Source organism: Vicugna pacos, chromosome 6 (assembly GCF_048564905.1).
Source record: "Vicugna pacos chromosome 6, VicPac4, whole genome shotgun sequence".
Lineage (NCBI taxonomy): Eukaryota > Metazoa > Chordata > Mammalia > Artiodactyla > Camelidae > Vicugna > Vicugna pacos.
In genome coordinates this window covers 85,959,471-85,987,428 of record NC_132992.1, presented here as the reverse complement: position 1 = coordinate 85,987,428, position 27,958 = coordinate 85,959,471, and the positions used below count along the sequence as shown (strand labels likewise).

The following is a 27,958-nucleotide window of genomic DNA, read 5'->3' as shown; positions in this document are numbered from 1 at the left end:
TTTTGTTGGAGAAGGTTGAAATATTATTCATTAGGCTGTTCTCTATGGGCAGATCTCAAAATGCCCTCCAAAATATTTCTCTGACCTAAATAATTTTACAACTTGACTTTTAAATTTAACTTAATGACTCAAAGACAAGTACCTAATTGTTTTTAAAGATGAAAATGTTACACATCTGAAATGGCATAAGAGAATCCAAAATACAAAAAGAATTTACATTTTGCCTTCTTTTTTCCTAAAGCTAATTTGTTTTTGTTATTTATTCACCTAGCTGTGATGCAATAATCACTGTTTTCATGATTTCCTTAAGCACTGAGCAATTTAAACTGTCAGTGTTTTTTCGCTGTATTGTGACAAGTGCTCATTATGGTTGGCTAACGCACTTCATAGAAAGCCAGCCCCCAGCTGCAGTCACAGAGTAGGATGCTGGAACCCAAGATCAGCCACACAGATCTGCTCTGCTCAAGATTGAGGGCAGTCAAGGGAATGGCCTCTGATGCCCGCAGGAAAGCACCTTCATGGCCCGGTCCCCAATCTAAACACTATCAGAAGCTAGTAACTTCCAGACAATGTCAACCCGCTAGCCTTAAACCTCTCGTGGGCTATTTCACTAGGCTGGTTCACCTGCCCTCTCCTCCAAATCAGTGTTGGTTCTATTAATCTTTATGGTCTGTTTGTGTCAAAGTTGCTTGTACTCAAAAGTGGTGGTGCCACTGCTGTGTGGCCAGGCAGGAGTGGCCAACGGCAGTTCACTGGAAGAGATTCAGTATCTGTCTCTCCTTAGGAACACAGATGTTTCCTGGCCGTGATCTGCTTCTGTTTTCCTCCTGGGCTGTCTAGCAGCTTGGTACAACGGGAGCCATTTCATTCTGACTATATCGTGCCCAACACCCACTGCTGCCATTTTCTAGCCATCACTCTTCTCAGAAAGCATCACTGTGCCTGGGAAAGCTCTTTAAAAATGACATTTTTCACTGAAAATACACCAACTTCTTATTAAATCTCAAGCCTCTGATAAAAACTACTAATCCTAAGGATTATAAGGTAGGGGAGGAAGGAGACCAGGTAGTGGACATTAAATGGTTAACGACACGGTTGTTCCTCCTCTTCTCCTGGGTAAACCCCTAGACTCTGGTACATCCTTCAAAGTCCATTTGGTCCCTTTTCTACACTACCTTCTCCCTTCGTACATGCTTCTGCTACTGTACCCATTACACTGTGGTGGAAATTTTTGTTTAGATGTCATCTTCACCTACCAGACAGTAAACGCCTGGGAGGAAGGGGCCATGGCTTATTCATCTCTGTTTCCCCAGCATCTGCCAGGTCAGGGCTCATATGGCTTAGGGAGCCTTCCTCCATCTCTACTGGACTATAAATTTCTTGAGGACAGACATTATTGTTCCATTCTTCTTTTTTGTCTTTCACAGAACTAGTTCCACAGTAGGAACAAATTCCCCCCTTTTTGGGTCTATTTTAGCCAGTGAAAGTGTCAAGTGCATAATAATAGCTCATAGCTCATAGCTCATATAAGATATATTATTTCTCTTTTCTGAGTAGAGACATTTAATTTATTCATATGCCCCACACCTTCCTTAATTTTTCCAAACATAGGTGAATTTCATGAAAAGTATTATAAATGAGGCATAAGCCTACCTGGACAAGCAGAAGGAGGTTTGTATCTGGTAAAGGAGATTTGAGCTTCAGTGCCTGAAGGAGTTCTAGAACAACACTACGAGACAGGTAGAATTTATCCCGCTCCTAAATAAAACAAAAAAAGAAAAAGGTAAGTGATTTCTAAAAACTCAATTAGAATAGATCTATGTCAAAAGAGCTTCCAAAAGATTCACAGATCTGAAAAAAAAAAACCAGTATTTAAAACTGCATAATGAACTGTCCTTAAGAAATAAACCCAAAAAGAAAAAAGAAAAACAGCAGTTTCTGTTTGTAATGAGTTTAGTGAAGCACTAAGAACACATAATTTAATGGATAAGACAGGCTATCTCTTAAATACTGAAACTATGGAATTTGATTCTTATTTATAGGAGATAGGTTCCAAGAACTGCAGAAACTAAACAAATCTAAAATGATTTTTTTAATAGAGATGAGTTAGAGAGAAAACATGTAACACTGTTTAAAGGGTCTTATATTCTCTATAAAGGAACTTACTTTTTAAGTGGACTATTTCAAGCATACAGAAAAAGAGACAGATGGAATGTATCATGTATCTGTCATGCATCTTTGTCAAATTACAGCATTTCGCTTTATTTGATTTAATAATTTTTATCATAAATCAAACATCACAGAAATAGTTGAAGCTACCTACACAGTGCTCTTTTCTTTCTCCCTCCCTTAAAATAGCCACTATTTTGAATGTGGTGCTTATTATTTCATGTATGTTTTTATATTTTTACCACACACGTATGCCCCCATTATAATGCTTAATACTATTTTTGCATGTTTTTAATTTTCTATAATGGTTTCTTACAGTGCATATCTCACTGCAACTTATAATTTTTCACTACATTGTATTTTTTAAATTAACCCCTATGATACATATAGTTCTCATTCTTTCAGCTGAACAGCTTAATGATATTTTATTGAAGGAATGTAGCAAAATGCATTGATCTGTCCTCATTAATGGAATACTAGATTATTTTCAATTTTGTAAGCCTTTCTTATTGTCAAGTATAGCAGATATGCGGAAAAGTACATAAAATATAAGTGAACAGATTAATGGATTAGTATAGATTGAACATTTATGTAATCAGCACCCAGGTCAACAGCACATCGCAAGCACCTTAAAAGATCCCTGCGTGTCCTTCCTTGATCATAACCAAGTTGCCAGAGACCTTATGGGTCTAAATCCACTGTGTTTTCTTTCCATACTTATTTGCTCATGGTGTCTTGCCTCCTCATATGTCTGGATATCTTTGCATGTTGGATGCTTTATTTTTAACTTTTTTTAGAAATAATTTGAGGCCTGAAATGTTACCTTCCTCCAAAGAGCTTTCTGTTTGTTTTTTTCACCAGGTACCAGAGGCACCAGTGGTCCAGATTTGCCTTCATACACATACAGGCCTTAAATATCTTACTTGGGTCACCAAAGGTCTTGACACTGATCTGTGTCCACGTGGGGACAAGTTTACTTCTGGGCTATCTTTACTTTGTGGTCCTTGCCAAAAGGTAGGGGAGGTGCAGTGTTAGAGTCCTCACTCTTGGTAGGTCCTGGATTCTGACTTTTCCCCTCAGCCTCCTGGATCTTCCAGAATTGTCACATCTTTCAAGGGGGGAGGGTATAGCTCAAGTGGTAGAGAGCATATTTAGCATGCATGAGGTCCTGGGTTCAATCCCCAGTACCTTCTCTAAGAATAAATAAATAAATAAATCCTAATTACCTCCATCCACCAAAAAATAACAAAAAGAATTGTCATATCTTTCAGATGGGCAAACACCCCCAGGGCCAAAAAGGCCTTCAGTGCTAGGCCCACATCTCTGCATTTTTGTGAATCTCAAATTTTAGCCTGATACAGCATTTGGATAATTTTTTAAAGTATTCAGAAAATACTTTGTTTGCTCCTTTTTAATCTTTTTAAATTAAGTGAGAGGATAGGTTCAAAATATCTAGTCCATCATTATCAGGAGAGAAAGTCTGGGATTTTTACTGGAATTATACTAAATTTATAGGTTATTTTGTGAGAATTAGCTGTCCTTATTATGCTGGGACCTCATCCATGAACAGGAGATCTGTCTCCATTTATTTAATGTTGTTTAATACAATTTTCTGGTTATCTCCATAAAGTTCTTGCATAATTTGTGTTGGATTTATTTTTCATTGCCACAAAAAATGACATTTTTAAAGTATATTTTATAATCATTCATAGCTGAATATTAAAGGTAAAGTATTTCTGGATATTCACTTGTATCCAGCATCCTTGCTGAACTCTCTTATAAAAGTTATAAAAAGGTGTCTATAAATAAATTCTCTTCAATTCATTTGTAATCACATCATTTATGAAAAGTGAGTTTTTATTTTTCCTTTCCAATTCTTATACTTTGATTTATTCTTCCTGTCTTACTGAACGGGGTAGGCCCTCCAAGACCAGAACAAATAGAAGCACTGATAATGGACATTCTTGTCTTATTTACGATTTTAAAGGCACTATTTTTGCCATTTCACCATTAAGTATAACGTTTCCTAGAGATTTCTAGTAGATATCTTTTATCAAGTGAAGGAAGTTCCCTTCTACTCTTAGTTTCATAAGATTTATCATAAAAGGATGTTGAATCATATAGAATTTCCTGAGGTACTCCTGAGATAATGATAAAAGTTTTTCCTCCTTTAATCTGGTAACATGGTTACATAAATAGATGTTCTAATATTTAAACCAATTTTATATTTCAAGAAAATCTTTACTTTCACTCATTCATACACACTCTCAGTGACACACAGGTACACACTCTATACACATCTTGTCCCTGCAGATAACGTGACTGTGTCAGGGTCAGAATCTGGACCCTTAGATGTCAGGACTTAGATGCTGGAGAAGATGCAACAGTCAAGAGAAAAATCTCAGACTCCTGGAGAGCATGTATTCTTGTAGGTTACCAGCGGGGACAGGGAGGGGGAGGGGCAATACAGAGTTAGAGGATTAAGAGGTACAAACTACTATATAAAAAATAAGCTACTAGGATAAATTATACAAGTCAGGGAACAGAGCCAATTTTTATAATAACTATAAATGAAATATAACATTTAAAATTGTGAATCACTATATTGTACACCTGTAACATATATTATACATCAACTATACTTCAATTAAAAAAAAACTCAAGCCACTAAGTTACCAAAACAATCAATTCCCCCACCTCAAGACTGGTACAGTATCAGTTTATATGCTTATCACTCTGGTTCTCAAGTTTCTCTTCATTTTTGTCCATTTCATTCTTATAAAATTATCTATACATTTAAAATCATGTGTATTACATTTCACCCAGCACCTCTAGCATTTTAAGTCCTGGGATACTTTTCAAGTTATCTGGACTGCCCACTTGCCAAGAAGTCTCCAAAGCTCTTTCCTTTCCATGCCTTTTCTTTTGATCAAATAAGGAAGAAGGCTCAATTAGATACTGCTATTTCTTTAAAAATTTCTCATAGTTTCTCACTAGTTACAAAGAATGTGGGAACACCCTAGATCAAAGTTTTCTATGAGTAATAGTCATTCTGAGCTGCAGAATGAGGAAGGGTAGATGACTACAGGGAGTGAGAGGTCACTGAAGTTATGATAGGTTATGAGGAGATATAATGTATAATGAATATTCAAAACCAAGAATATCTTCAATTCAAAATAGTGGAAGGTCCCCTGTAATCAATACTTACAGTACACAACATAGAAGATACAAACTCCTTATGGTTCTTCTTCTAAAAAATGTGTAATTTAAACAAATCCAACATAAAGAATATTAAGAAACAAAATGACTTCTAAAAATGGAATATCTTTTCATCCTATTGGGGGCTGTGTCTCACAGATCTATTTTTTTAAATGAAAAAGAAAAAGAAGTTATTTCCAGGAAAGATTTTAAAGAAGAAAAAAATATTGGTTATTTGGTAGTTAGAAAATATATTGTTTCAGGCAGAGTAATAAATAGTTTATAAGCAGAAAGATTAAAGAGAAGATTATCATGGAACATTTAACATGGCAGGATGACACAGATGGTAAGAAAGGGGACAAGAGTGTTTTAAATAGAATGAAAGCTTTGATATAAAATTAGATTTCTATGAGAAAATAAAGAGCTTGTAGAAGTGGACAACATGAATAAAGAACTATTCTGAATGTTTAAGAAAGAACAACAGAAACAGAAACTCCATTGAAAGTAAACTTGGAAAACTTGGAAACTGGAAAAGGAATAGTTGCACATTCTTCTTAAGGACAGAAATGCTCTCAATTTGCCCTGCCTTCTGCTTTCCTGTGAGGACAGTGTCTACCAGCACCAGCAAGGCTGCTATATGCACCGGGCAAGCAGTACTTTTCCACTTCCTCAGCAGTGGGGCAGGGGATACTAAAGATAATGCAATAGAGGAACCATTATCAAAGCAAGATGACAAAAGATGAGATTACAATCTCAGAGGCCGAGAATCCAGAACTGGGGAGACAGACAAATGATGAGAATTAAGGCGCTCTCCACAGGCTTTCACAAATGACAATGTGAAAATTTTCCACTTTGAGTATAAAACTGATATGTACTGATGGCTTGCCCACGAATCATGGGGTGGTGAACTTGAAAAGGCCGCTAGAGGTCATTCAGACCATTATCTCATTTCGTTCAAAGAATCTCTTCTCTTCTAAACCATTTGACCCTCAATTCTCTAAATTTGCATATTTAACACATACGTTATATATCTGTGTGTGCAAAGTGTCTCCTTCTAATGATTTTTATTAGATCTCAGTAAAAGTATTCATTTTTAACTATACTGAGGCAGTTAACAGGGATTTGACACTGATTTGAAAGAATACATTTCTCCCAGTTTTCAGTGTCCAGGAAACACACACATGTGCAACCTTACCTTAGTGAAAGCTCGGTAACACAAGCCACACACCTCCACCAGGTAGGCCAAAGTGAAGACGGCATTCTGAATTACAAAGCTGAGCAGTTTTGAAAACGGTTCCAACAAACTCTGCAATGAGATTGGGGCCAAATAAAATCAACTGCTGATATTTTCATTAAAAAAAAAGTATTCAAGTCTTATGATACTTTAACTAATAGAATCATTCCTTTTTTATTTAAAATTTGTTGACAGGTGCTTACTATAGCAACCCTGTTGGTCTAACAAGAACAGAAATGGCTCAAAGAGCACTCATTTTGTTGCTCAAATATAAATATATGAAAATATATCCATTTTTCCAGGTGGCATCATTTATAAAGCTACCTAACTCCAATCTCATCCTCATGTCCACCCCCAGCAATCAAGACTCTGCAAGGTTTGCATTAGGATCTCCCACTCTATTTCTCTGAATCTTTAGGCACGTATGAGTTCATCAGATCCAGCTCCTCTGGAAGCCTGTCACCTCTGTTAAATAGCACAGACCACCCTTGCATGTAAGTACCAAAGCACTGTTAGCTTAGATAAAACTCGTCAGGACCCAGCCTCCTGCCAGTGTTATCAGGAAGGCATTGTCAGTTTGGGTTTCTCCATCTGAAACCCATCCACAAGAGGTCAGTTTTAGATTCATATACTTTCTTAAGTCATTTAGAAACATTTATTGAGCACGTACTAAGTATTAGGCAGAGTTAGATGCTTTTATATTGTTTATCTCATTCAAATTTCTTATAACAAGCCTGGGGAGACAATATGTCATAATAGTTAATACATAATCTCTAGAATTTCACACCAGTGTCTTCAAATTTAGCTCTCTGTGACCCTGAATAAGTGATTTAACCTCCCTGGACTTAATTCTCTCCTCTGTACAATCAGGATAATAAAGGCCTCCATCTCAGTATTGTTGTGGAGAGAATGAAAGAAGGCGAGCACTTGGAGACACAAAGCTTTCAATCACTGTTAGTATGATCTGTGTCATAACTCTCTGAAGTTTTCATATCCTCATTCTGCAGCTGAGGCAGTTAAGTAGGCAGGAAACTTGCCTAAGGCCATACAGCTATTGAATGGAACTCAGACTCAAACTCCAGGGCAATTTTCCAGAGGCAGAATTGCTCTGAAGGGGAGGCAGGGCTCCAAAAGACCTCCACGCGGTGATTTCCACTATTTCCCAAACTCTACGGTTCTACCTGTCTGGATTATAAAAGTAACACATGCTCAGTGTGCAAGTGCAGGGTCTGTAGAAAAGCACAGATATGGAAATAAAAGTCACCCACAATCCCACCACCCAGTGATAACTTTTTGATATATTTCTCTTCTTCCTCGCAGTTTACTTAGTTGAAATCTTACGCACATACAATACTGCATTTTGTTAATATAGTAACATTAGAAATTCCCAATGCTACTTAATTCTTCATGATCATCTATTTTAATCTGACAAAACTCGGATTTATTGTAACACCTCAATAAATATGTTTTTGCATGAAGTTGGCATTTGCGTTTTTCTCCTTAGAATAGATTCCCAGAAAAGGAATAACGAAATCAAAGGATACGTGCATTTTTGAGATCCTCTATCCTTACTGATACAAAAATGAATCCATTACATGTTAGCTGCCCCTAAGGATAGGAATTATGTCTGCTGTTTGTTTATATCTCCCACAGAAACCATGCAATGCTCTCCATACAGAAAATCTTAAAGACACTCTTTCAAAGTGATGTTGAGCCAGTATTCTTCGCTCTTTATAAATGTTGTTGCCTTGAAACACTGATGATGGATGAATGGGAACAGGAATATGTCTCTAGTTGATATATAACACATCCTTATTGATAAAAAAAAAGGAAAAAAAGAAATCTGAATTCAAATCTATATAGAAATTTGCTCTTTTATCTAGCAAAGCAGCATGGTGATGGGGCAATATGGCATAAACAGACAAATCAAAACATGAAGGCAAAGGACCTGGCTTCAGGTCTCAGATCTTCCACTAACCAGCTATGTGACCTTGGCCAAGACACTGCATCTCTCTGTGCCTGTTTCCTTATCTGTAAATGAGCAGACTAGACCATATGATCTCTTTGCAATTTTTCAGCATAAACCATGAATTTATGAAAGCACAGTCAAGGTGAAAAGTTACAAAGGATGTGCTTTCTTGTTATATTAACTAGGAGTTACAAGCCATTGCAATACAATACAAACCAATGCGTATAATGCAGCCCAAACAAAAGTGAATGAGACATAATGCTGGACTTCAAAAAGCTCACAGACTCACTGGGGAGACTTCACTATAATATAACTGCTAATACAGAGAGCTCTACCAAGTATTGTGGGACCTGATGTAGGAGGAAGTGGCTACAGAGAATATGAGCCTTTTAAAAATTTGAATGGAATTCAAATTCTCATCTGGAAGAATAAGAAGGAATTCACTCACCAACAAGGATAGAAAGCATTTCAGGCAACGGAAACGGTCTAAGCAAAGGCAAGGAAGTGTGAAACTAAATAAGATTATACATGTATAGCACTTAGCACAACGCCTGCCATATGGTAAGTGCTCAAAAAATAGGAGTTGTTGCTTTGATGATGATAATGATGATGATTCTGAAAGTATGCAGGAAGCATGAGGATGCAGCAAGCAGCCAAGGACTAAACTGGAAAAGTAGGCTGGCCAGTTAATGAGGTATTTTCTTGTATGCTATATTAAGGAATTTGGATATTATCTTAAAATAAATGAGAAATTATCAAAGATTTTTAAGCAAGGCAGCGATGCAATGAGATCTGTGTTTGGAAGGATCACCGAGTTCATAGTACTGAGGATGGACTAGCAGAATGGCTCAGGACTAAGAGCACCTATGATAAAAAAAATTTGTGATTATTAGAGCTCTTCCTATCAGGCACTTTCAAGGAGGCTGAAAGTGAAGCATTCAGTATGTGGTAACTATTTCTTCATTAGTGCTACATGCCTGTCTTTTTAGGTTAAAAAATTTACTGAATAACCAATTGGCTATGTTTTTCTGAAACATACATACCCTTGTGGCATTGGTAGAGGGTATCTTCAAGAGGCAAATCATAATTCTCAAACTGGAATCTAAAGAACACTGTGAACAACAACAAAAAAAGTAAAAGTCAGTACTCGTCTTAATGTATCTTGTGCTTGATATATTTCCTATACGCATTTATTTTAGGGAAAAAAAGATCTTCAATACAGCTGCCTCCATAGTTTTCCATGCCCTATATTCATGTTGAAAAAAAATTCTCAGCTGTAGAAAATTTAATTAAGCCATTAATTAAACAATGTTAAACAATTAAATAATATTAACTGATATTAAATGTGTTCAACTCTAAAGAGATACACTAATTTGTGAAAGGCCATGCTGGGATAAGGAAACCTACTTAGATCAATTTAAAACCAATAGGCTTATTAGTCCAGTTAAGAATGAGTTTCATCTGCCCTTTCTCTGCTACAAAAAGACATATCAGAAACCTGGGGTAAAGCAGTAAAATTTCTACAAGAGAAAATCATGCCTCAAGAATCAAGTAGGTTGCATTTTGGCAAGATGCCACATCAAAATGTACTTTTTAAATAACGTGTACTGGGATCGGGGGAACATATTACAGCAAGACTGAGCAATGCTATTATTTAACATTGTTAAATACATCACAATAGCAGGCTACAGCAAAATGTCTGCAGCTATATACAATATTCAGCTGTTTGAGACAGTACAGATCAATATCTTGTAGTAAACTACAATGGAAAAGAAAACAAAATACATATGGATAACTGAATCACTATGCTGTACACTGGAGACTAATGCAACATTGTAAATTGACTATACTTCAATTAGAAAAAAAAAGATAGTACAAACTAAGCCAGTGGTTCTCCAAGTATGACCCTTGGACCAGCAGTACTTCGATTACCTAGAAACTTACTGGAAGGCAAATCCTCAGGTCGCCCCCTACTGAACCAGAAATTTTCAAAATAAGGCCCAGGAATCGGTTTTTAGTAAGTCCTTCAGGGACACTGCTGTACACTGAAGTTTGAAATCTACTTCTCTAAACTGATGAGAACAAACTGCAGAAGGCCTTTCAATGGCTTAATATTTTCCCCAGGGATTAAAACCAAAGCATAGGATGATCAGAGGCAGTGTCAGATAGGATCCAACAGGGCAAGTTTTCAGATAAATTCTGAAAGCATTTCACAAGTACTTTCTAAAGGAACCACTGGTCTATTTAATCTGCTCAAAACCCAGAGGAGTTGATGTGATGTTTACATTACTTTAAACCAGGGGCTGAAAACCAGCTGTTCATCAGGTCCCAATAGTGTTTTTAAAGTCAGGAAATATCATCTTGGAAAATATGGAACGATCAACAACACGAGACTGCATTCCCAGAGAACAGGTGGCCAGAGTGGAGCAGAAGGGACCAGTGCTTTCCAGTTCTCAAGGGTCTCAGTTCTCATCATCTTGTCTCTCTCCGCTCCACTCATTAACTTTGTCGTCAGGGTCCCTTTGGGCAGGGCTGATTAGACAAACTAGGCTTACCAACTGTTTGCAGCTGGTGATACTTCCAACTAATCAGTGTTCAAGTTAAATATTTTGAGTATCACATTAACCTATAGGCATCTGAATTTGCCATGCCTGCCCCACTCCTCTTATTAAAGTGTGTGGCTCTTCAGCAATGAACGGCCCTGACTGGCTCTCTGGCCCTAGGGAGGGTCCACGTGGTCGTGTTAACATGCATGCACTTGATTTCCAAAGTGTGTGTGTACAATAGCTATATACATATGTGGTTTCAAAGTACTAATCCTCTTTGCTTGGATTTATTCAACTACTATCCAGATTGGTGGATAGATAAGGATCAGAGGGTGTGAGAGATATAAAGTTCTCAGTACTGCTTTTCACAGTAATTTCAAACTCAAAAAGCACATACCAAGCTAAGGGTCCCTGAACTCTCATCCTTACAGAACTTATTTAGGGGTCATATTTTCCAAATCTGCCAATTTGAAAAAAGGTATTAGCAGAGGTGGCTGGTCTTTTAAAGACATTTTACATATATGTAATATTCATGTCAGAAGTGATGCTGCCAATATGTAACCTTCACTTGTCAGATCAACAAGTGATTCATCTTATTGCAGGTTGAATATTTTTATCTGTGATCTGGATAAAGCACAAAAAACTTGTGGAACCAATGCAGTTCAAAGACAGCAATGGCCACTACCAGCTACCTCCTTTCCCCCTGCTACACAGACCTGAATGCCTTCAATTCACCCTTGCTCTAGAAGGACGCTAGGAGTCTTTTAGTGGAGAGGACACTGAATTAGGAGTCAGAAGACTTGAGTTCTAGTCCTTACGCTGCCACTATCTCTCTGAATTTATAGTTCTCTACCTGGAAAATAGGGGCATTGAAAAGAATGCTTTTTACAGGTCTCTTCCAGTTTTAACAGTATAGGATTTCGTTTTTGCATTTAATGGCTCATGTTGAAAATATTCTGTAGGCTATCAGATTTACAGCCAGGTAATTGTGTGTGCATTCTTGGAGGGTGGTATGGTGTTTGGGTTGAGGGTGGCGGACAGGGTGGTGGTGGTAAAGCAGTCAAAATAGAAATACCATCTTGGCCTTGCAAATACTTTATTCATGAACACAAAAGCATTCACTTCCCTTTAGATAATTCTCTAAAATTGAAGCCTTACATTATATGTCTGGTCTCCTTTTAGAAGAAACTATTCATTTACTTATGCATTTATTTAATATCCACTTGAGGAAAATTTCTAGATAAACACAATCTACTTATGTCTTCCTGACCTTTTTTATTTCTTAATCAACTGGAAACTTGAAAGCACTAACTCAAAATGCCCACGGCATCTTACTGTCCTTCTGAAACATTTGAAGACAAACCCTAAAACAGCACTCTCCACTCCGTAGCTAACAGATTCCTTTTCGCCCTTTAGGCAACATTAAATCACGCAAGACCCAGATGGTCTGCAAGTGGTAGGAAAGTAATTTAAAACAAAATCCTGGGTGAAGCTTACCTTCAGAGGCAAAACACAAGGCAGCTTGGCAAAAAACGTCTGAAACTGGTTGCTGATTGTGGTCCAGAGGCTACTAGGAGAATCCATGGGCAAAGCTTCCATGAAGGTAGCAATGTTTTCCAAACAGCGTATCATAGCACCCCCTGCTGGTAAATTCTTTTTGTTATTTAGACCCTAAAAACACAAAAGCATAGGCAATCAACTGCTGAAGGAAGCATGGGAATTCATATAGCTACTTGGTGAAGGTCAGTTCTCGAAAAAATCACATATTCATACTATATTCGTGTGCATCTACAAGATACAGGCTAATCACTGTAATTGGCAGGAGCACAGAGAAAAATGGACAAACCTACACAAACTTAGGAGGGGAAAATTGTGATCTTCGATTCAGGGAGTAAAAGCGAAATGTGAGCAGGAAATTAGAAACATCTTTTAAGGATCTACAATTGGTATGGTTCGGTGTTAAAAAAGAGACAGTGAATGATGCTTGTTGGAAACTCCACTGGCCAAAGACTGAAGTGACTACACAGAACAGCAAAGTCCCTGAGACAATCTGCCAACCCCCAAGTTAACTAAAGAGCTAATAAGCAGAAGATGGGAGACAGGACTCCAAGTATCGTGATACAACTAACAAGCCTTGGAGGTAAGAACTGACTTCAAGTCTCGAGATACAACAAACCAGCTGTGAAGCTGAAATCTGAATCCAAATCTGTGATACAGTGCACACTGTGAGTGCTCAATGGCTTAGCAGAGGGGGTCCAGAGCTTTAAGTAAGTAATAAATCACCACGAAATAGCAGCACCCAACTGACAATATGCTATGCATTGGCAATTTTTATTTTTCAAATTAATTTTTAAATTTTAAGTTATTTAACATTTAATTTGGCACTTTAAATTTAATATTTAAATTAAAGGACTTTGAATTTCTTCCTCAGCAGTGATTTTGGCAGGGGCTGGGAGTGCCGACAAAGCAAACCTACCTCCAAGAGCTGACTGAGAGCAGCAACAGAGCTCAGCTCATTGAAGTCCATCAGAGACGTGGCCAAGGTCCGTAAAAAAGTCCCATCTGGAAAGCCAACAATCAGGTTTAGTAGAGCTTGGGCTCCAGCGCCTCGCCACGCATGTGGTGTCTGGATGCCCCATGGATGAGTTACCTTTGATAGTGCTCTGGAACAGCTGCGGGAGGATGCCGTTGGGAGCCAGCTGGTGGAAGATACAGCGCAGGAACTGCTTGGCCACCCCTGCTGCGTTGCCGGGGACCATCATGCTGGGGTTGAACGGGGAGAGGAAAGACAAGGAAATCTTGGAGCAACAAGCGTGAGTTTAGGTATTTATTTACTTCTGTATTCAGAGTTCACGTACACATCTGTCCTCTTATGGAATATCCCATTGTCACCTGCGTTAGTAAGAGGAAATAGTCTAGCTGTAGGGAATCCCTGTTAACAATAAGTTTCTAGAAAGCGGGAACCAGGTAATGCTGGAGTTGGTCTCAGACTGATTCCAGCCACCCCAGTGTACCCACGAGGGTTCCGAGGCTCAGAGAGAAAGGGCGACCTGGCCACAAAGTCTAGCGAATGGCAGTGTCAGGACTAGAACCCAGGTAAGGACTAGAACCCAGGATGGGGACTGTCAGCAAGATCCTCCCAGAAAGTGTCACTGGCTAAGAGAGAGAGCACCTCTGAGGGAAAATGCAGGGAGGGAGTTGCTCATTCTTCTTGGAAATTTTCTCGGGGCATCTGAGCTGGTACTTGTAACAAGGTTGGGACTTTGATATGTGCAGTCTCCCCCTTTACCCTCTGCACCACCTCTGCATGTCAAGATCGTGAGCCAAGAGATGATTATGTGGCCTTTCCCCTTAGACCAAAGTATCAGAGAGGATGTTCCCAGAGGTGACTGTGTTACCTCCACATTCATTCTGCCCCAGCATCCTTAGCTTTGTTCCCCAAACAGACTAGGCATCTTCCTGACTTAAGGCTTTTGCATTTGCTACTTCCTCTGCCTGAACATCCTTTCTACAAATTACTGTGTGGATCACTCTTTCCTCCTTTTCAGGGTTTGTTAAAAAATCACTTCCTCAGAGAGGCTATTATATCTAAAATGCCACTTCCAGTCGCTCTCTATCTTCTGGGCTTTCTTGATTACTTTTCATAGCATTTAGCACTAAGTGATATTAAACTATCAGTTTTCATTTTTTGTTAATTAGCTTGTTGTCACCCCCTCAACTAGAATGTAAGTTCCATGAGAGCCAGGATTTGCTGTTTTGTTAACTGCCGAAGTATCCTTAGTTCCTGGTCACTGCATAAACACTTGGTGAATAAATGAAGGTAATTCAAGTCTTACCGTATTTTTCATTCATAGCACTTAGCACTGTTTACAATTATAAACACGTGCAAATATTTTATTCATGCTTGCCTCCCAGAAAGACTTTAAGCCCCTCAAAGGGCAGGAATCCTGTCAGCTTTGCCCCCAGTTGGAACAAAAGTGTCTAGCACAGTGCCTGATACAGAGTGGGCTTACAAATATTCGTTGACTGAAACGAATGAATGCATGAATGAATCAATGAAGGCGTGAACAGAAAATGAACAGGTGCTCTCTGCAGCTGCAGCTGAACCTAACAACATTCCTTCCATGGTAGACGCACTAGTGTCTTAGAAATGGATGAACATGCATGGGGAACAAAAAGAAGGTGAGATTTGGGCTCACTTCAAGACCTTACCTTTCTGCTTGGTTAGAAAAAGTTGTGCTGGATGCCAATCTAGGAAATAAAGTGAGAAGAGTCACATGAATATCTTAGGTTTTCATGATAGAATGCATGAGTACTTCGGTAGGACCCATTACAGCTCCCATTTAGTTGGGAAATGTAAAATGTTGAGAATTCCCTTGATCAGGGACAGAGGACCCACTCAGTGGTCAGTCTTCTGGGTTCAGCTTAACCAAGTTTCTGAAATCTACTTTCTGCATCAAAGCAGGTATTTCCAGATATAGCGAAGATGCATACAGTTGAGTTAGTTGAATATCACCCAGCCAATCTACAAAAACATCCTTTACAACCAAGATAAACAGATATCTGAACAGCATCTGACCCAGTCCATCCCCATATTAACTCAACTCAAAATTCATTTCTTTGTGTACAACCTCTGAAACCTAACCACAAACTGTGAAAGCCTCTATAAGATAGTAAAAATAGGTAATAAGGGTATTTGTCAGAAAATATCATATTGAAAAGAGCAATGTATTAGACTAAATAATCAATATATAACAAGTAAATTTTGAAAAGTATAATTACACGGTCCTATATGCATGGAAATATTCTGTATGTATAGAAAGAAAAAGAATGTACTACATTGATGAGTTTAGAAAAACATTGTCTTGATCAGTAAGATATTGAAGAACAAATAAGGAGAATGTTAAAAATGTATTTACTTAACACCACAAGAGTGAATTCAGCCAAGAATGCATTTGGAGAGGAATAGAAGGTCCAGCAACCAGTAACACCAGAGACCATTCCCAGTTGCTTTGGTTATGGGCCCTCTCATGCTAATGACACTACAATGAATAGATAACATTGGCCAATGAAATAAATAGTAATTAAGGGTGCATCAAATGTGATCTTGAAGGCTGTATCTAGATAAAGGAGGGTGGGTAAATTTTAAGAGGGACCCAAGCAGAGAGCAGAAGTACATAATCATATGGAAAGGCTCGGGTGACAAATGACACAGATATGCTGAACTTACACACTCTCCGAACATGCTGGAAATAGTTCCTGTGGGACCAGGATAAACTAAGTGTTCATAAATTCACATTGCCTCCTCTGAAATTGAGGCATGCTAGGAAACCCTGAATTAGGTGACCGCTGAATCTGCTTTCTTGGTAGGTTCGGTTGCTAAGAATTTGGCAGCTTGCTTTAATGCTCACCCTGTCTCTGCTAGTCTCCCCAGAAGAGGCAGAGATTTAAAGATTTATATATGTTAAGTATGCAAAAATGTATGTGCTACTGTTTTTCCTTTGCTTTTCTTCAAAGCTTATGTGTTTCCATCTTAACAGCTGGCAATACTTGAACATGGCTTATTCTCCCTTATGTTAAAACAAAAACAAAATAAAACCCCTCTATGTATATCGGCTATTTCAAGGAGGTGGTAACAGACCAGAACAATAATTCTGTCTGTTCTAAAACTGAAAAGTATTGATAGTAGGAATTGTGACCTTGCATTACTAAAATTTTTTAGTTTCATAAGGATTGCTGATAATTGGTATAATATTTATTCTACATTTATTATGACTAGGTTAAAATCAAGAGCATAAGTGAAATAATTCGTCTTTTCTTCTCTCTCCACCTCCCTGTGTCCATCTCTTACTTTGCACATCAGCTGTGTCTGAGTATTAGCGGTGGAATAGTTACAGCATCTCTGACTACATACTCCTAAGGATTTACACTCCTAAGGATTCTACAGAAAAATCTGGGGACGGGGGATAAGAGAGTCACATACTTTGGGGGTTGAGAGGTTTTTAATGCTTCCCTGTTTGTCTTTAACTTGAAATCATCATTTTTTTTCATTAAAAAGATTAAGTTTTAGCTCCATTAAGAGTCATTCTCTCCCCTCCATTAAATACCAGGAATTTGCAGAATCCACTTTTTTGCCCAACCTCCTCCATAGAGACCTTCCCTAAGAAATCATTTCCATCCTGAACTTCCATAGCACTTACCACATACACCACTCGTTACAGCTCTTAATCATGTCCCAGCTTGCATGGCTACTCAGTTATTCCACACATTACTGTCCTCCTCCACAACTAAGCCACAAAGCACTTGAGGGCGGAGCTAGGTCTAATGCCTGCAGCCTAAAGCACCTAGCTCTGTGCTAGCACAGACTGGGAACTTAATACATTCCTGGTGCATTTAATTCCGAGCTCTCCTGTAAATTGTGTATGCTAGGACTGTAATTTGTGACTGAATTTGAACTTTACTTATACCATGAAATACATCACTTTTCTTCTAATGTCCTATCTACTAAATGGAATTTTCTTAACAGGAAATTCTCAAGGCAGCTAAGTTTAATCTTCCCTCAATCAGGCTGAAGTCTTTGTTCCTAAATGTGTGCCTCCTTCCTTTTTCTGAGCAGGAAGTGTGAAACTGCTATACTTCCATGTAACCCTTCACGTGACAAGGCGCCAAGCTGCAAAATTAAGTGAGCCACCCCAAGATTACAAAATGCCTAGAGAATCCACTTTAAAACAGTCGAAGAGACATAATAATGATGATAATAGTATCTAAAACTTACCGTTTAGTGTGATATGCACAGTTCTATGCACTGTAATATACATTAGCTCACATAGTAACAGAAAACACCAAACAGAATTTTCTTCGTGCACTTTCCTCCAGCTCCACTATGACACTGTGACTTACAACACTACACAGCTGCAGAATTTAACCAAAAGTTTGGTCCATTAAGTTTGTAAAGTTAGTCTGAGTTGATCCCACAGGTATCAGGCATTGTAAAGGCTGCTAGGTGTTTCACCTTTGAACTGGCAGCTTTTATTTCAGGATTTAGATCGAGTAGGGCTCTTCCCTACCAAACAAAACAGAATCTGACCCTCACCTTCCCACGGACTGCATGATATCCAGCAACAGCGGGGCTGCCAAGTCTGGGCTTAGGTGAATGAATGTGGAGAGGACCACAATGGCCAGCCCAAGGGTTTCCTCATCGTATTCCTCAAGAATGGCCCCACAGTCATGGCATCTGCAAAGGAAACAGAAGAATGCTTCCCATGAAAGCCAACAATGGTTTCAAGATATAAGTACATACAGGCAGTTTTGGTGAGTCTTTGAAAAGTCCCCAAAAGGAAGTCAGTGGTCCTACCCCAACAATAAGTAGGAATCCCCTGTGCCACCCTTACCTTAGACACAGACACAGCACAGACCGCAGAGAGCAGGAAGGTTCCTCTGACCACTGAAAATGTTCGTTCAACTCTTATCTGGACTAGACACGAGTTATTGGTTCCTTTTACAATGAGCGCCACCTGGACTAACAGTTTGAAGCTTCTGGTTCAGGGATTTTATGCACATGAAATTATTGCTAGGGACAGTCCATAACTCAATTTTTTTTTCATTTGCTGAAATTAAGAGTGAAAAATGTCTTGACACAAATGGAAGCTTTCCTAAGCTTTCAGATTTTAAAATGTCCCATTTGTGGGCGAGAGACAGAAGCACCCTGTCACTAAAACACTATGGAAAGCCTGGGGAGCCTGGACTGCAGTCTCTGCTCTACCCGTCACCCAGAACAGCTTTATGAACTCTCCACACCTGCAGAGTGTAGTATGTAAAAACACAATGGCCCCTGCTCTTAAGCAACTTCCAGCTTATTGCTCTCTGTAGTATCTTTCGCAGCTTCAATCCCCTTCCTCTCGGCCAAAGCCAGAGCTCTTCTTTTCAGCCACAGCTGGGCAGCTTTATAAAGTGAAGGGAGGGTCTATTGGGAAGAGCAAGGGAGACAGAGCTAACATTGCTCCTGTGAGCTTTCCATCAGAAAACTTCCTAATAGATAAATTATGCATATATACTGTATATCGTTCCTTACAGATTGACTTTAAAAAAATAGGATTCACATTTGTAACTAAAAAAAGATAAATGGAGTGCACACAAAGGCAACCAGGAAGTTGTTCCTAGGAAAGACTGAGACATGGAGGGGACACAAAATGAGGAATTACACCAGAGAAGGAGCTGAGAAGAGCCCTCTACAGGCAGCTAGGTGCTCCTCACGTGGACAGTCTAAGGCAGCTGTTCAAGACGGACCCTTCATTTCTTCAGTAACGATGGCCAGCTGTGGCCAGCTGCATGGGTCCTCATACCAGCCCCTTCCACCTCACCTTCCTTTCCTTTTATGACAAGCCTACTCAATTTGTCACTTGGGTCACCTTTACCAGGAAGCCTCCCTGGCCCAAGGATATTTCCTAACTTGAAATCCTGCAAGTCTCATTCTTAATCATACTCACTGAACAGCATTTATGTGCCAGGCAATGTGTAGGGAGTTGAGTATAAAACACAGAATAAAGGCTCTCAGTTCCTAAGGAACTCACAATCTCTTACAGAACATGTATGTATAAACAACTAAATAATTAAAATACAACATGATAAGAGATAGAACAGAGAGATGGATCAAACGCTATGGAAACTTGGAGAATGGCATGATGTATTCTGCCTTGCAAACTCAGGGAAACTTTGCCTTAAGCTGGGTCTTGATGCATGAATAGGAGTTCACCAGGTAGGGAAAGTACAGAGAGAAGGGCACCTATGAAATTACAGAGAAGAAAACATATCAGGCATGCTCTGGAGAAGATGAGGGGGCCAGGGAAGAAGCTCCTGGTTAGGAGTGGTAAATCCATATACCTTCATAATCAAAAGGGCCTTTTATAATAAGTTCAAGAATTTGGACTTTACTCCACAAGAAATCTGGGGATATTGAAGGCTGACAATCCTGAAGGCAACATAACCAATTCGACATTCCGAGAATGGATTCTGCTGGCAGGATGGGACTAAGAATCAAGTCTTCAATTTAGTCCCACCTTAACAATCTGAAGCTTCTGCTTGAGGGATTTTATTTGTGTGAAATTATTGCTAGGAATAATCAGTAGTAGACACTATTTGCAGTCATCCAAATTAAAAAAGAGAAATGCCTTGGCATAAACAGAAATTGCCTATACAATACTTCACCTCTAAAATAACAAATGCACACCAACACCTATGGCTACAACCATTTGAAGAACAAATTATGACTTAAAAGCATAGCATGCTTCCTCTGACATTTTTCCACAACCATGGTGAGCAAACTCTCAAATTCTGCAAATGCAGTGAAGAAAACAACCATGTGCTTACTTGTCTGTCATCACCGTCGGCTGCTCGTCTGTGAATTCTTCGGGCGCTGGCACAAACATACTCACGATGCTGGGTGCTGACAGCAGGCTGGATTTAGTGGCGCCTGGGTAAGCAGCAGAGAGACAACTGGTGAATAAATATCTGTATCTGGGGGCCAGGAAAAGCCCCGTTCTCCTCTTATAAATCCACCAGAGAGCACATTCACAGGGATGTGACGGAGACAGCCCCAGTGCATTGTGAAAAACCATCAAGAGTGAAATGAGTTCAAGAAAAGACTGTGATGTGTTTCTGCTTGTGTCATTTTAAGAGCTAAACTCCTATGGTTTCCTTTGCTTCCTGACTTTGAAAAAAATCAGGGAGAGTTCAGACGTGCCAGCAGGGCACTAAGAGAGAAGAAAAGAAGGTAGAGGGACTCTATCCAAGAGTACCCTTAAGTGAGTTACAATCTTCAGTGGCTGGGTGCAGAGGGAAGCGGCTCATATAATACTGTATTTCTAAAATCACCAATGCACGCCAGCACTAAAGCGCTGCTAATATGGAAAAGGAATAAGATCCCAGCTCTCTACGTACCTAAGCAAGGGGAGAAGTTTGAGCTAAGAAACATCAGGGCAGTTTTCTACTTGGGAAATTAATACCATAAGCTGCAAAGCAAAAGACTTCATTTTTCAAACTGAAGCCTTCATGAATGAAAAATGAAGCATTTTGAATGAACCAACCAGCGACTTCAGTCAATCAATATCACAGAGTTTAAAACTTTGGGTTTTGATGACGTCAAAGAAATCTGAGGCAGGAATCTAGTGCTCTAGTGATGAGTAATTCTGGAGATCCAGGAGACTGTTCTCCATTAAGAAAACCACCAGTGCTGAACAGATTCTCCAGGAATTATGGAAATAAGACATTCCAAGAAGAAACTCAAAGTGACAATTCAGAATAATGCCATGTTCTACAAAGCAATAACTGAGACTTTGATTTCTTCAAACAGGAAGCCAGAAAAACCAGAATCCAGAAGCCAGAAAAACCCAATGGTCATTAAAGAATCTGTTTTTTATCAAGGAATTGGTAGCTTTGTGCTGAAAAACAAAACAAAGCTGCATGATCTTTCCTTAAATAGGGGAAACAAAATGAGTCAGAGAATTGGTTTCTAAAATAATCAATGTAAAAATTTTAGAAATCTAGCCAAGTGGGCAATGTGTTTCAATCTGAGGGAGAAAAAAATGGTATTGAATGAAGCCTTGGGAGAGTGAAGATGCTTCCACACTATACAGACTCCCCTGTCTGATCAAAAGCTACAGAACCTATTTATAAGGAGACCTTCAGACCCAAGTGACAAAGAAAATTATCTGAAAATATCTTACGTCACTTCCAAAGATTCCAGATGGGAATACAAATTTTACTACTGTATTTATCAGCTGTATCTGTGATAACACTCTTTCTGAAGTGTACCCAAGTGTATCATTAACAAAGATCTCCAGTTGTTTCATAAAAATGGTGCTTTAAATGGAAGCAGCATATTTATGACAAGCAAAAGTATGAATCAATTGATAACAGAAAATGCAAGAACTGGGCCAAGATAAAAGCCAGCATGATTGATTATTAAATAGTAAAGTAAACAACATGACATTGCTTCAAGAAACCAAAACACAGAAAGTTTAAATCCAATACTTCACATTTCTTAACACACCACGTCTACCAGATGCCAAAATTCCTGTGCTAAGTGAAAAAAATTCAGCCCATAAGATACATGGTGAGATACACACACACACACACACACACACACATATATATATATGTACAGTCTTACTTGAAACATAAGAAACTGATTTTTTTAAAAACCAACAACTCTGAGTCAAGGCTTTCAGAAGATTCTCACCAATTACTACTATGTACATCATGTTCCCATCATTTCCTTCCATTTTTGCTTCTGCTGCCTGAGTCACTAGGTCACAGACAAGCACCAGAGTTTGTTTTCTGACTTCTGCTCATAAAAGCTTTCCCTCGGCCAGTAAATGAGAAGAGTCTCATCTCATTGTATATAGGGGCTAAAACTGCTGCTCATTGCCAAATAAATGTTAGCAAAAGCTGGAGGTAAATATCTCCTCATTCCTAAGAGAGATTAGAAGCGATAGGGTCTAGAATAATAAGTCTGCTTAATTTACAAGACTAGCTAAGAGATGTGGTCACAATTCATTTTGGGGTTTTTACAAATGACGAGTTAAGCTGCTTTCTAAATGAAAACAAGAACAAAAGTAATGATCAGCTAGCCATAAGATGAATTTTGAAAATACATATTCTGATGACCTTAGCACAGATTTATTCTCAGCTTGCTCCTATGATCAGCATAAAGTGAAGTGTATATTTTGTTCAACTTCAGGTAGCTGAAAGGAAGCTATTCATCTATGATCTCAATAATCCAGAAGGAACACAGATAAACTGGACCATGTTTAGAGTAGGTACAGGATGATATGGAAAACTGATATGTCTCAGGGGGAATACCAAAGGACCCAGGAATGTGTGGTCTAGAAAAGACTGAGGAAGTAAGCAATGGGTGGCATTTTCCAAATGTTTAAAAAATTACGTGAGAGAATCTAGACTTGCTTTATGTGGCTCCAAGGGTTAAAAATTCACCATAAGGAAGAAATTTTTGACAGTTATTTTCAAAGATGAGATGTCATACATTCACAGTTCCTGGAGGTGTCTGAGCAAAGGTTGAATCCACCTCATGCAGCTGCTGAAGAAGAGATTTCAGCACCTGCTGGGTGACTAGATGATTGACATATTTGGATTCCTTCACTCTTACAGTCTGGGGTTCTCACCTCTCATTCTCAACGGCTGTCCCTCCAGGTCAGGGTTTAGGCACACTGGCACATTACACTGGCGTTTCCCCGGCTGTATCTGTTCTGTGGATAAACAGAGCATTTCAGCCTTCAATGTGGTCAATCGTGTACAATTCACAATACAAAGAATTTAACCAATAATCTCTTTGGGATGTTTTTGGTGACTGTTATTGCTGATTATTAACCTTTACAGGAAGCATCCTAGATTTTAGGGTAGAGTTGCTTGGGGTTTCACTACAAACCTGCCATTCAGGTATATGAAATGCAACTGAAAGCAGGAGAGCATCTAAAACCATTCCCCCGAAGTCCAGATTCTCTAATCCCCCCCTCAGAAAGCTCAAATCCCATATCTCTTGATATGAAATGAAAAAAATGAAAGGCTAATGTCACAGCCAGGAAAGAAATGTTTTATGCAAATCAGTAAATGCATAAGTGATCATTTGGGGCAATGGCCAGATAGATCATACAGAAAACACATGGAACTGGTAGCAAGGAAATGACAGGCATTTGACTGAGGGCTGAGAAACAGGAATACGGGGACAGGGGCAGAAATGGAGGAGGAGTGCTTCAGGAACATTTATTTCCTATGAAAGATGAGGCAAAGAAGCATTAGATGTGCATGGGTGGAGAAGAGGCAGGTATTTGGTGAGCGAGCAGGTGCATGCTGAGATGAGTTGATCATGACCTATGCTTTAGGCTGCCTTTGTCGTTGTGTCTACATGACCAGATTTGTTCTTTTGGAGACTAGTGAGTTACTGAGTCAACAGATGTGGTATAAAGTGACATGCCACCTAACATTAAACTACACATTCATCGACTCTCCTCTGGCCTTGAATTTGGGGAGAACTTTTTATGGCACTAATAAGAACAAGAATATTAAGATGAAGCTCTAGTAGGACTTGGTGACTAGAGAAGCAACTTGGAGGATGGAAAACAAGCCTGGGAAAACTCAGAAGAAAAAAATTCAGACAGCATGTAAATGGCAAGTATTAAATGAGAAACCAGAGTGACATGAACAAGGCTGAGGTTTGGTTGAAAAGTGAAAAACTCAGTTAAATGGGTTATTTGGCATCATGTAGATTTCTTTAGATTAAAATTTGCATTCGAAAATGAGATCTATTTTTACAACTCTACAGAGTCAATCAAACTAGGTTGCAATTGTAGTCAGAATCCAAAATGGTTAGCTTAGGCTGTGGAAAAATAATCTGCAGAGCCCCCAGGCCAAATTAACAAAAGATGGGCGTTTAATTATCAGAGAACAAACCTAGCAAAAGCTTCTGTTTTTGGTTCTGTACATAGCATCATTTCAGTAAAGAAACAAAGTCCTCTTTGCTGTGAACAAAAATGCTTCACCCAAACCCAGTAAACTCTCAAGGCTGGTTATCCAAGATCTTTCTCCCGGTCTCTCTTGCCTATTGGCTATTGGCCATTTCATTATTCAGTATCACTTATCACTAAAAGGAAGGTAAAACATTAAACCTTTAAAATGTTAAGAACCTTTATAAAGGCCAAGAGAGTTGAAAGTATCGACTAAATGTAGGATTGGACATGGTATGTGGGATATAGTTATCTAGACTAGCTCCCTTTTTTTTAAGAACAGTGGGGGGAAATAAGATGAAATAGATGTAAATATCACGGTTATGAAAAATTAACAGTATCTCAATATTTTGGTTTTGTGGACATTATAATTCCTGGTCATAAGGAAGGCTACTAAAATAATTTCATATAACTGTAGCCATAAAGTACTAACCAAGATTTGAAAACAGTCTTAACCAAGTGTTGGCCCCCAGAGCATCTCACAGTAATAAACTCTGACATTTTCATAGTTCACGCATCTTGCAAAAGGCTTTCACGTGTATAATCTTGTAACACAAATGACCCATTTAATTAAAAAAGAAAAAAAGGAAAGGCAGGCACTCAAAAGAGCAGAATTGCGGCAGTACTACTGGCTTCAGAAAGTAGTACATGTGCACAACGTGGTAACAAGGTTTAGAAAATGCAGAGTGATCATGTTTAAAATAGACATGTCATGGCAGTCGATTCTTACTTTAAAATTGAGGTTAGATGCAGTTCCATCGTATGAGCATGAGGGTGTGCGGCTGCAACCTGGTGACCCTGCTGACTAAAACACAGAACTCATATTCCCAAACCTACCGGCAGATCACGACGTCACTAAGCTGACATTTGTTATTACTGTTATTATTACTAATAATAGTCCCTTATTTTTGGTACTTCATAGTTTATAAAACAGAGAATATTGATAATCCGGTGTTTAGTTTTGTTTTTTAATTTGCATCATGAAATCATAGTTCCAGTCCCTCCTTTATGCATTTACATCATTTAATCCCCAAATAGATAACCTAACATCTGGAATCTGGGTCTTAGAGAGAAAAAAAAAAAAGAATTGGACCAGCCTAGATGGAAAAAGAAGTGGCTCCAGAGCACGTGGAAAGCTTAAATAGACTTACTAGTTACTTTAGGCTTTTAAAAAATTGTTTGAACCACAGAATACAAGAGAAAATCTATTCCTTAACAAGGAAGCAGAGGGGACACAGAGAAAGGGGCATTAGCTAATCTGAGAGGTAAAACAAGAAGAAAAAGCTTGACCCACCAGTGTCCCAGTTGCTGATGTTATGGGGGGCGCTAGACTGATGTTCCAGCTGTCGCTTCATTAACTGGCTCATTGTCAGAGCTCCCAGGGATCCCCTTTTCATCTGCCTATACTGAGCTATATGGAGGAAATTAGGAGATGATTACTAGGGGGAATAAATTTGCACAGCACACAAAGGCTCTACACATCCATATAGACTCTTAATTGAACTTTCATTGGCTATTAATAATTGTTTAGTAAGCTGTATGCTCCTGTCCGGATGAAAGACTAAGGCACTATGCTATTTCTGGTACCTTTCTTCACTCAATAAAGAAACAGTGCCTGTGAGCACTTATCTGTAGCCTGTAAGTAGTTACCCCAGTTACAACAACAAGACATTTTTATTTACTGTTTAATTTGTGTACTCTGTCTTATTCCAAAAAGGATTCAAGATAGATAAAGAAAGCTTAACTTTCTTTAATAGAGCTTGTGCATATATTTTTTCGGTCTCCATTATAACCCTCTGAGGACCCATGCATGTGTGCGTGTCTGTGTATGTACATATTTATTTTGGAGTAGGATGACACATATCAACCCCAATTTTTAGAGAGAAACTGAAGCAAATGAAATTATGTTACTTGGAACCAACCAGCAGATGACGTGGTCGTAAAACCAAAACATGCTGACTCCGAAGTCAATGCGGTTTTCAATCTCTATGTGAGCCTCTGCTACTGTTTGAAAATGTGAATAACATTCCACAGGTATATTCTAGTACACATCTTTGTCTTTAAAAAATTAGTGGTAACATTTTAATCTTGCAGTTAGGCACTGACAAATATCCCACAATTGATATGTCAAATTACAAGCATTTCCAAACCCGAAAAACAATAAAAAGCACTTCTGTCAATAGTGAGAAAGCAATCTGCCTCTGAGTGGTCCCACCAATTCCCGCCACCAGCCCAGAGAGGACGGAAGAGCATCGCTGACAGGCCTTTTCTACATGATCCCAAACAACTGGATATTTGAAAACTTGTGGTTATTCACTCTCTTACAAGGACAATTTCAGAAACTGAAGCTCTAAAATAGTCTAGAAGGGGATGGTACAAACAGAGATGTCTGAATGGCCCTAGAAAGCCTTAAATGTTACATACAGGCTTTGCAATCATGGTACCAAGGCAGCAATTTGATGTGATGTAAAATCAATTAAAACATTATTTTTAATGGAAATTAGCATGCTGTTTGATTCATGGTGGTCATGGCATGTTCCACTACAAAACAATCAGAGCAAAAGAGAGGGGTATGATAGGAATTCTTGTGTCTTGGAGTCCATGTTAACTGAATTCATGGAAATGACTATGCAAACTAATAAGAAGAATCTGATTCTTGTGGCTGATTGGTAAATTTTATAATTTTATGGTTCACATGAAAGTGCAGCTTCAGGTAAAATTCAAAACCATAAAATTTTCAGCAAATTTAACAAATTTCAAGTAAAATTCAAAAGCAGAAATCTTTTAGAAGATAACAAATTTAAAATTTGCAGCATCTATCAGACAAAATCAAAAAAAGGATTTAAAATCTTTGGTGATCGAATAATCTCTCAATTGGTTTTAAAGATAGAAGAATTCCTTGAGAGTAAAAACCCTTAGTGTTTAGCTCAGTGTGTAAAGCACCTGGTGTTATGCCTCCAAGAACACACCATCAAGAGCTATTCAATACATGCTTTTAATGGAGAGGAGGAGGGAGGTGGAAATCTAATGATGCACTATGCTAAATACAAATTCAGTCATGACACTGAGACCTTGATTCACTTGATACATTTATTTTATGATACATTTAACTAGCAATGAAGTCATCCTATCTCAAATTATACCCAACTTGGAATTCTAACTATAATTATTATCTTTTTTTTTAAAAGACTCATGCGTATTAATAGGAGAAGGTACACTTTCGTGATTTTGGTATGTGGACTTAAAAGTGGGCATTTTATCATGTTGTAAAACAGATTTTTTTGCAATAAAAGAAGAACAATTAGATACAGAACCAGCCATTCTT

The 27,958-nt window shown here is 38.6% G+C and overlaps 1 protein-coding gene across 2 annotated transcripts in view; it reads right to left on the bottom strand.

The window, feature by feature from the left end:
• Positions 1-27,958, bottom strand: part of UNC79 (unc-79 homolog, NALCN channel complex subunit) — a 173,959-nt gene that overhangs the window by 27,774 nt on the left and 118,227 nt on the right. For both annotated transcript variants that reach the window (XM_031679353.2, XM_072963982.1), the window contains 11 exons: positions 25,928-26,044; positions 23,296-23,379; positions 20,483-20,585; positions 18,210-18,350; positions 15,329-15,367; positions 13,767-13,879; positions 13,593-13,678; positions 12,614-12,787; positions 9,614-9,682; positions 6,563-6,673; positions 1,654-1,758 (listed from right to left, as the gene is read on the bottom strand). In XM_031679353.2, the coding sequence (XP_031535213.2) occupies positions 1,654-1,758; positions 6,563-6,673; positions 9,614-9,682; positions 12,614-12,787; positions 13,593-13,678; positions 13,767-13,879; positions 15,329-15,367; positions 18,210-18,350; positions 20,483-20,585; positions 23,296-23,379; positions 25,928-26,044 (1,142 nt within the window). The remainder of the gene's footprint in view (positions 1-1,653; positions 1,759-6,562; positions 6,674-9,613; positions 9,683-12,613; positions 12,788-13,592; positions 13,679-13,766; positions 13,880-15,328; positions 15,368-18,209; positions 18,351-20,482; positions 20,586-23,295; positions 23,380-25,927; positions 26,045-27,958) is intronic.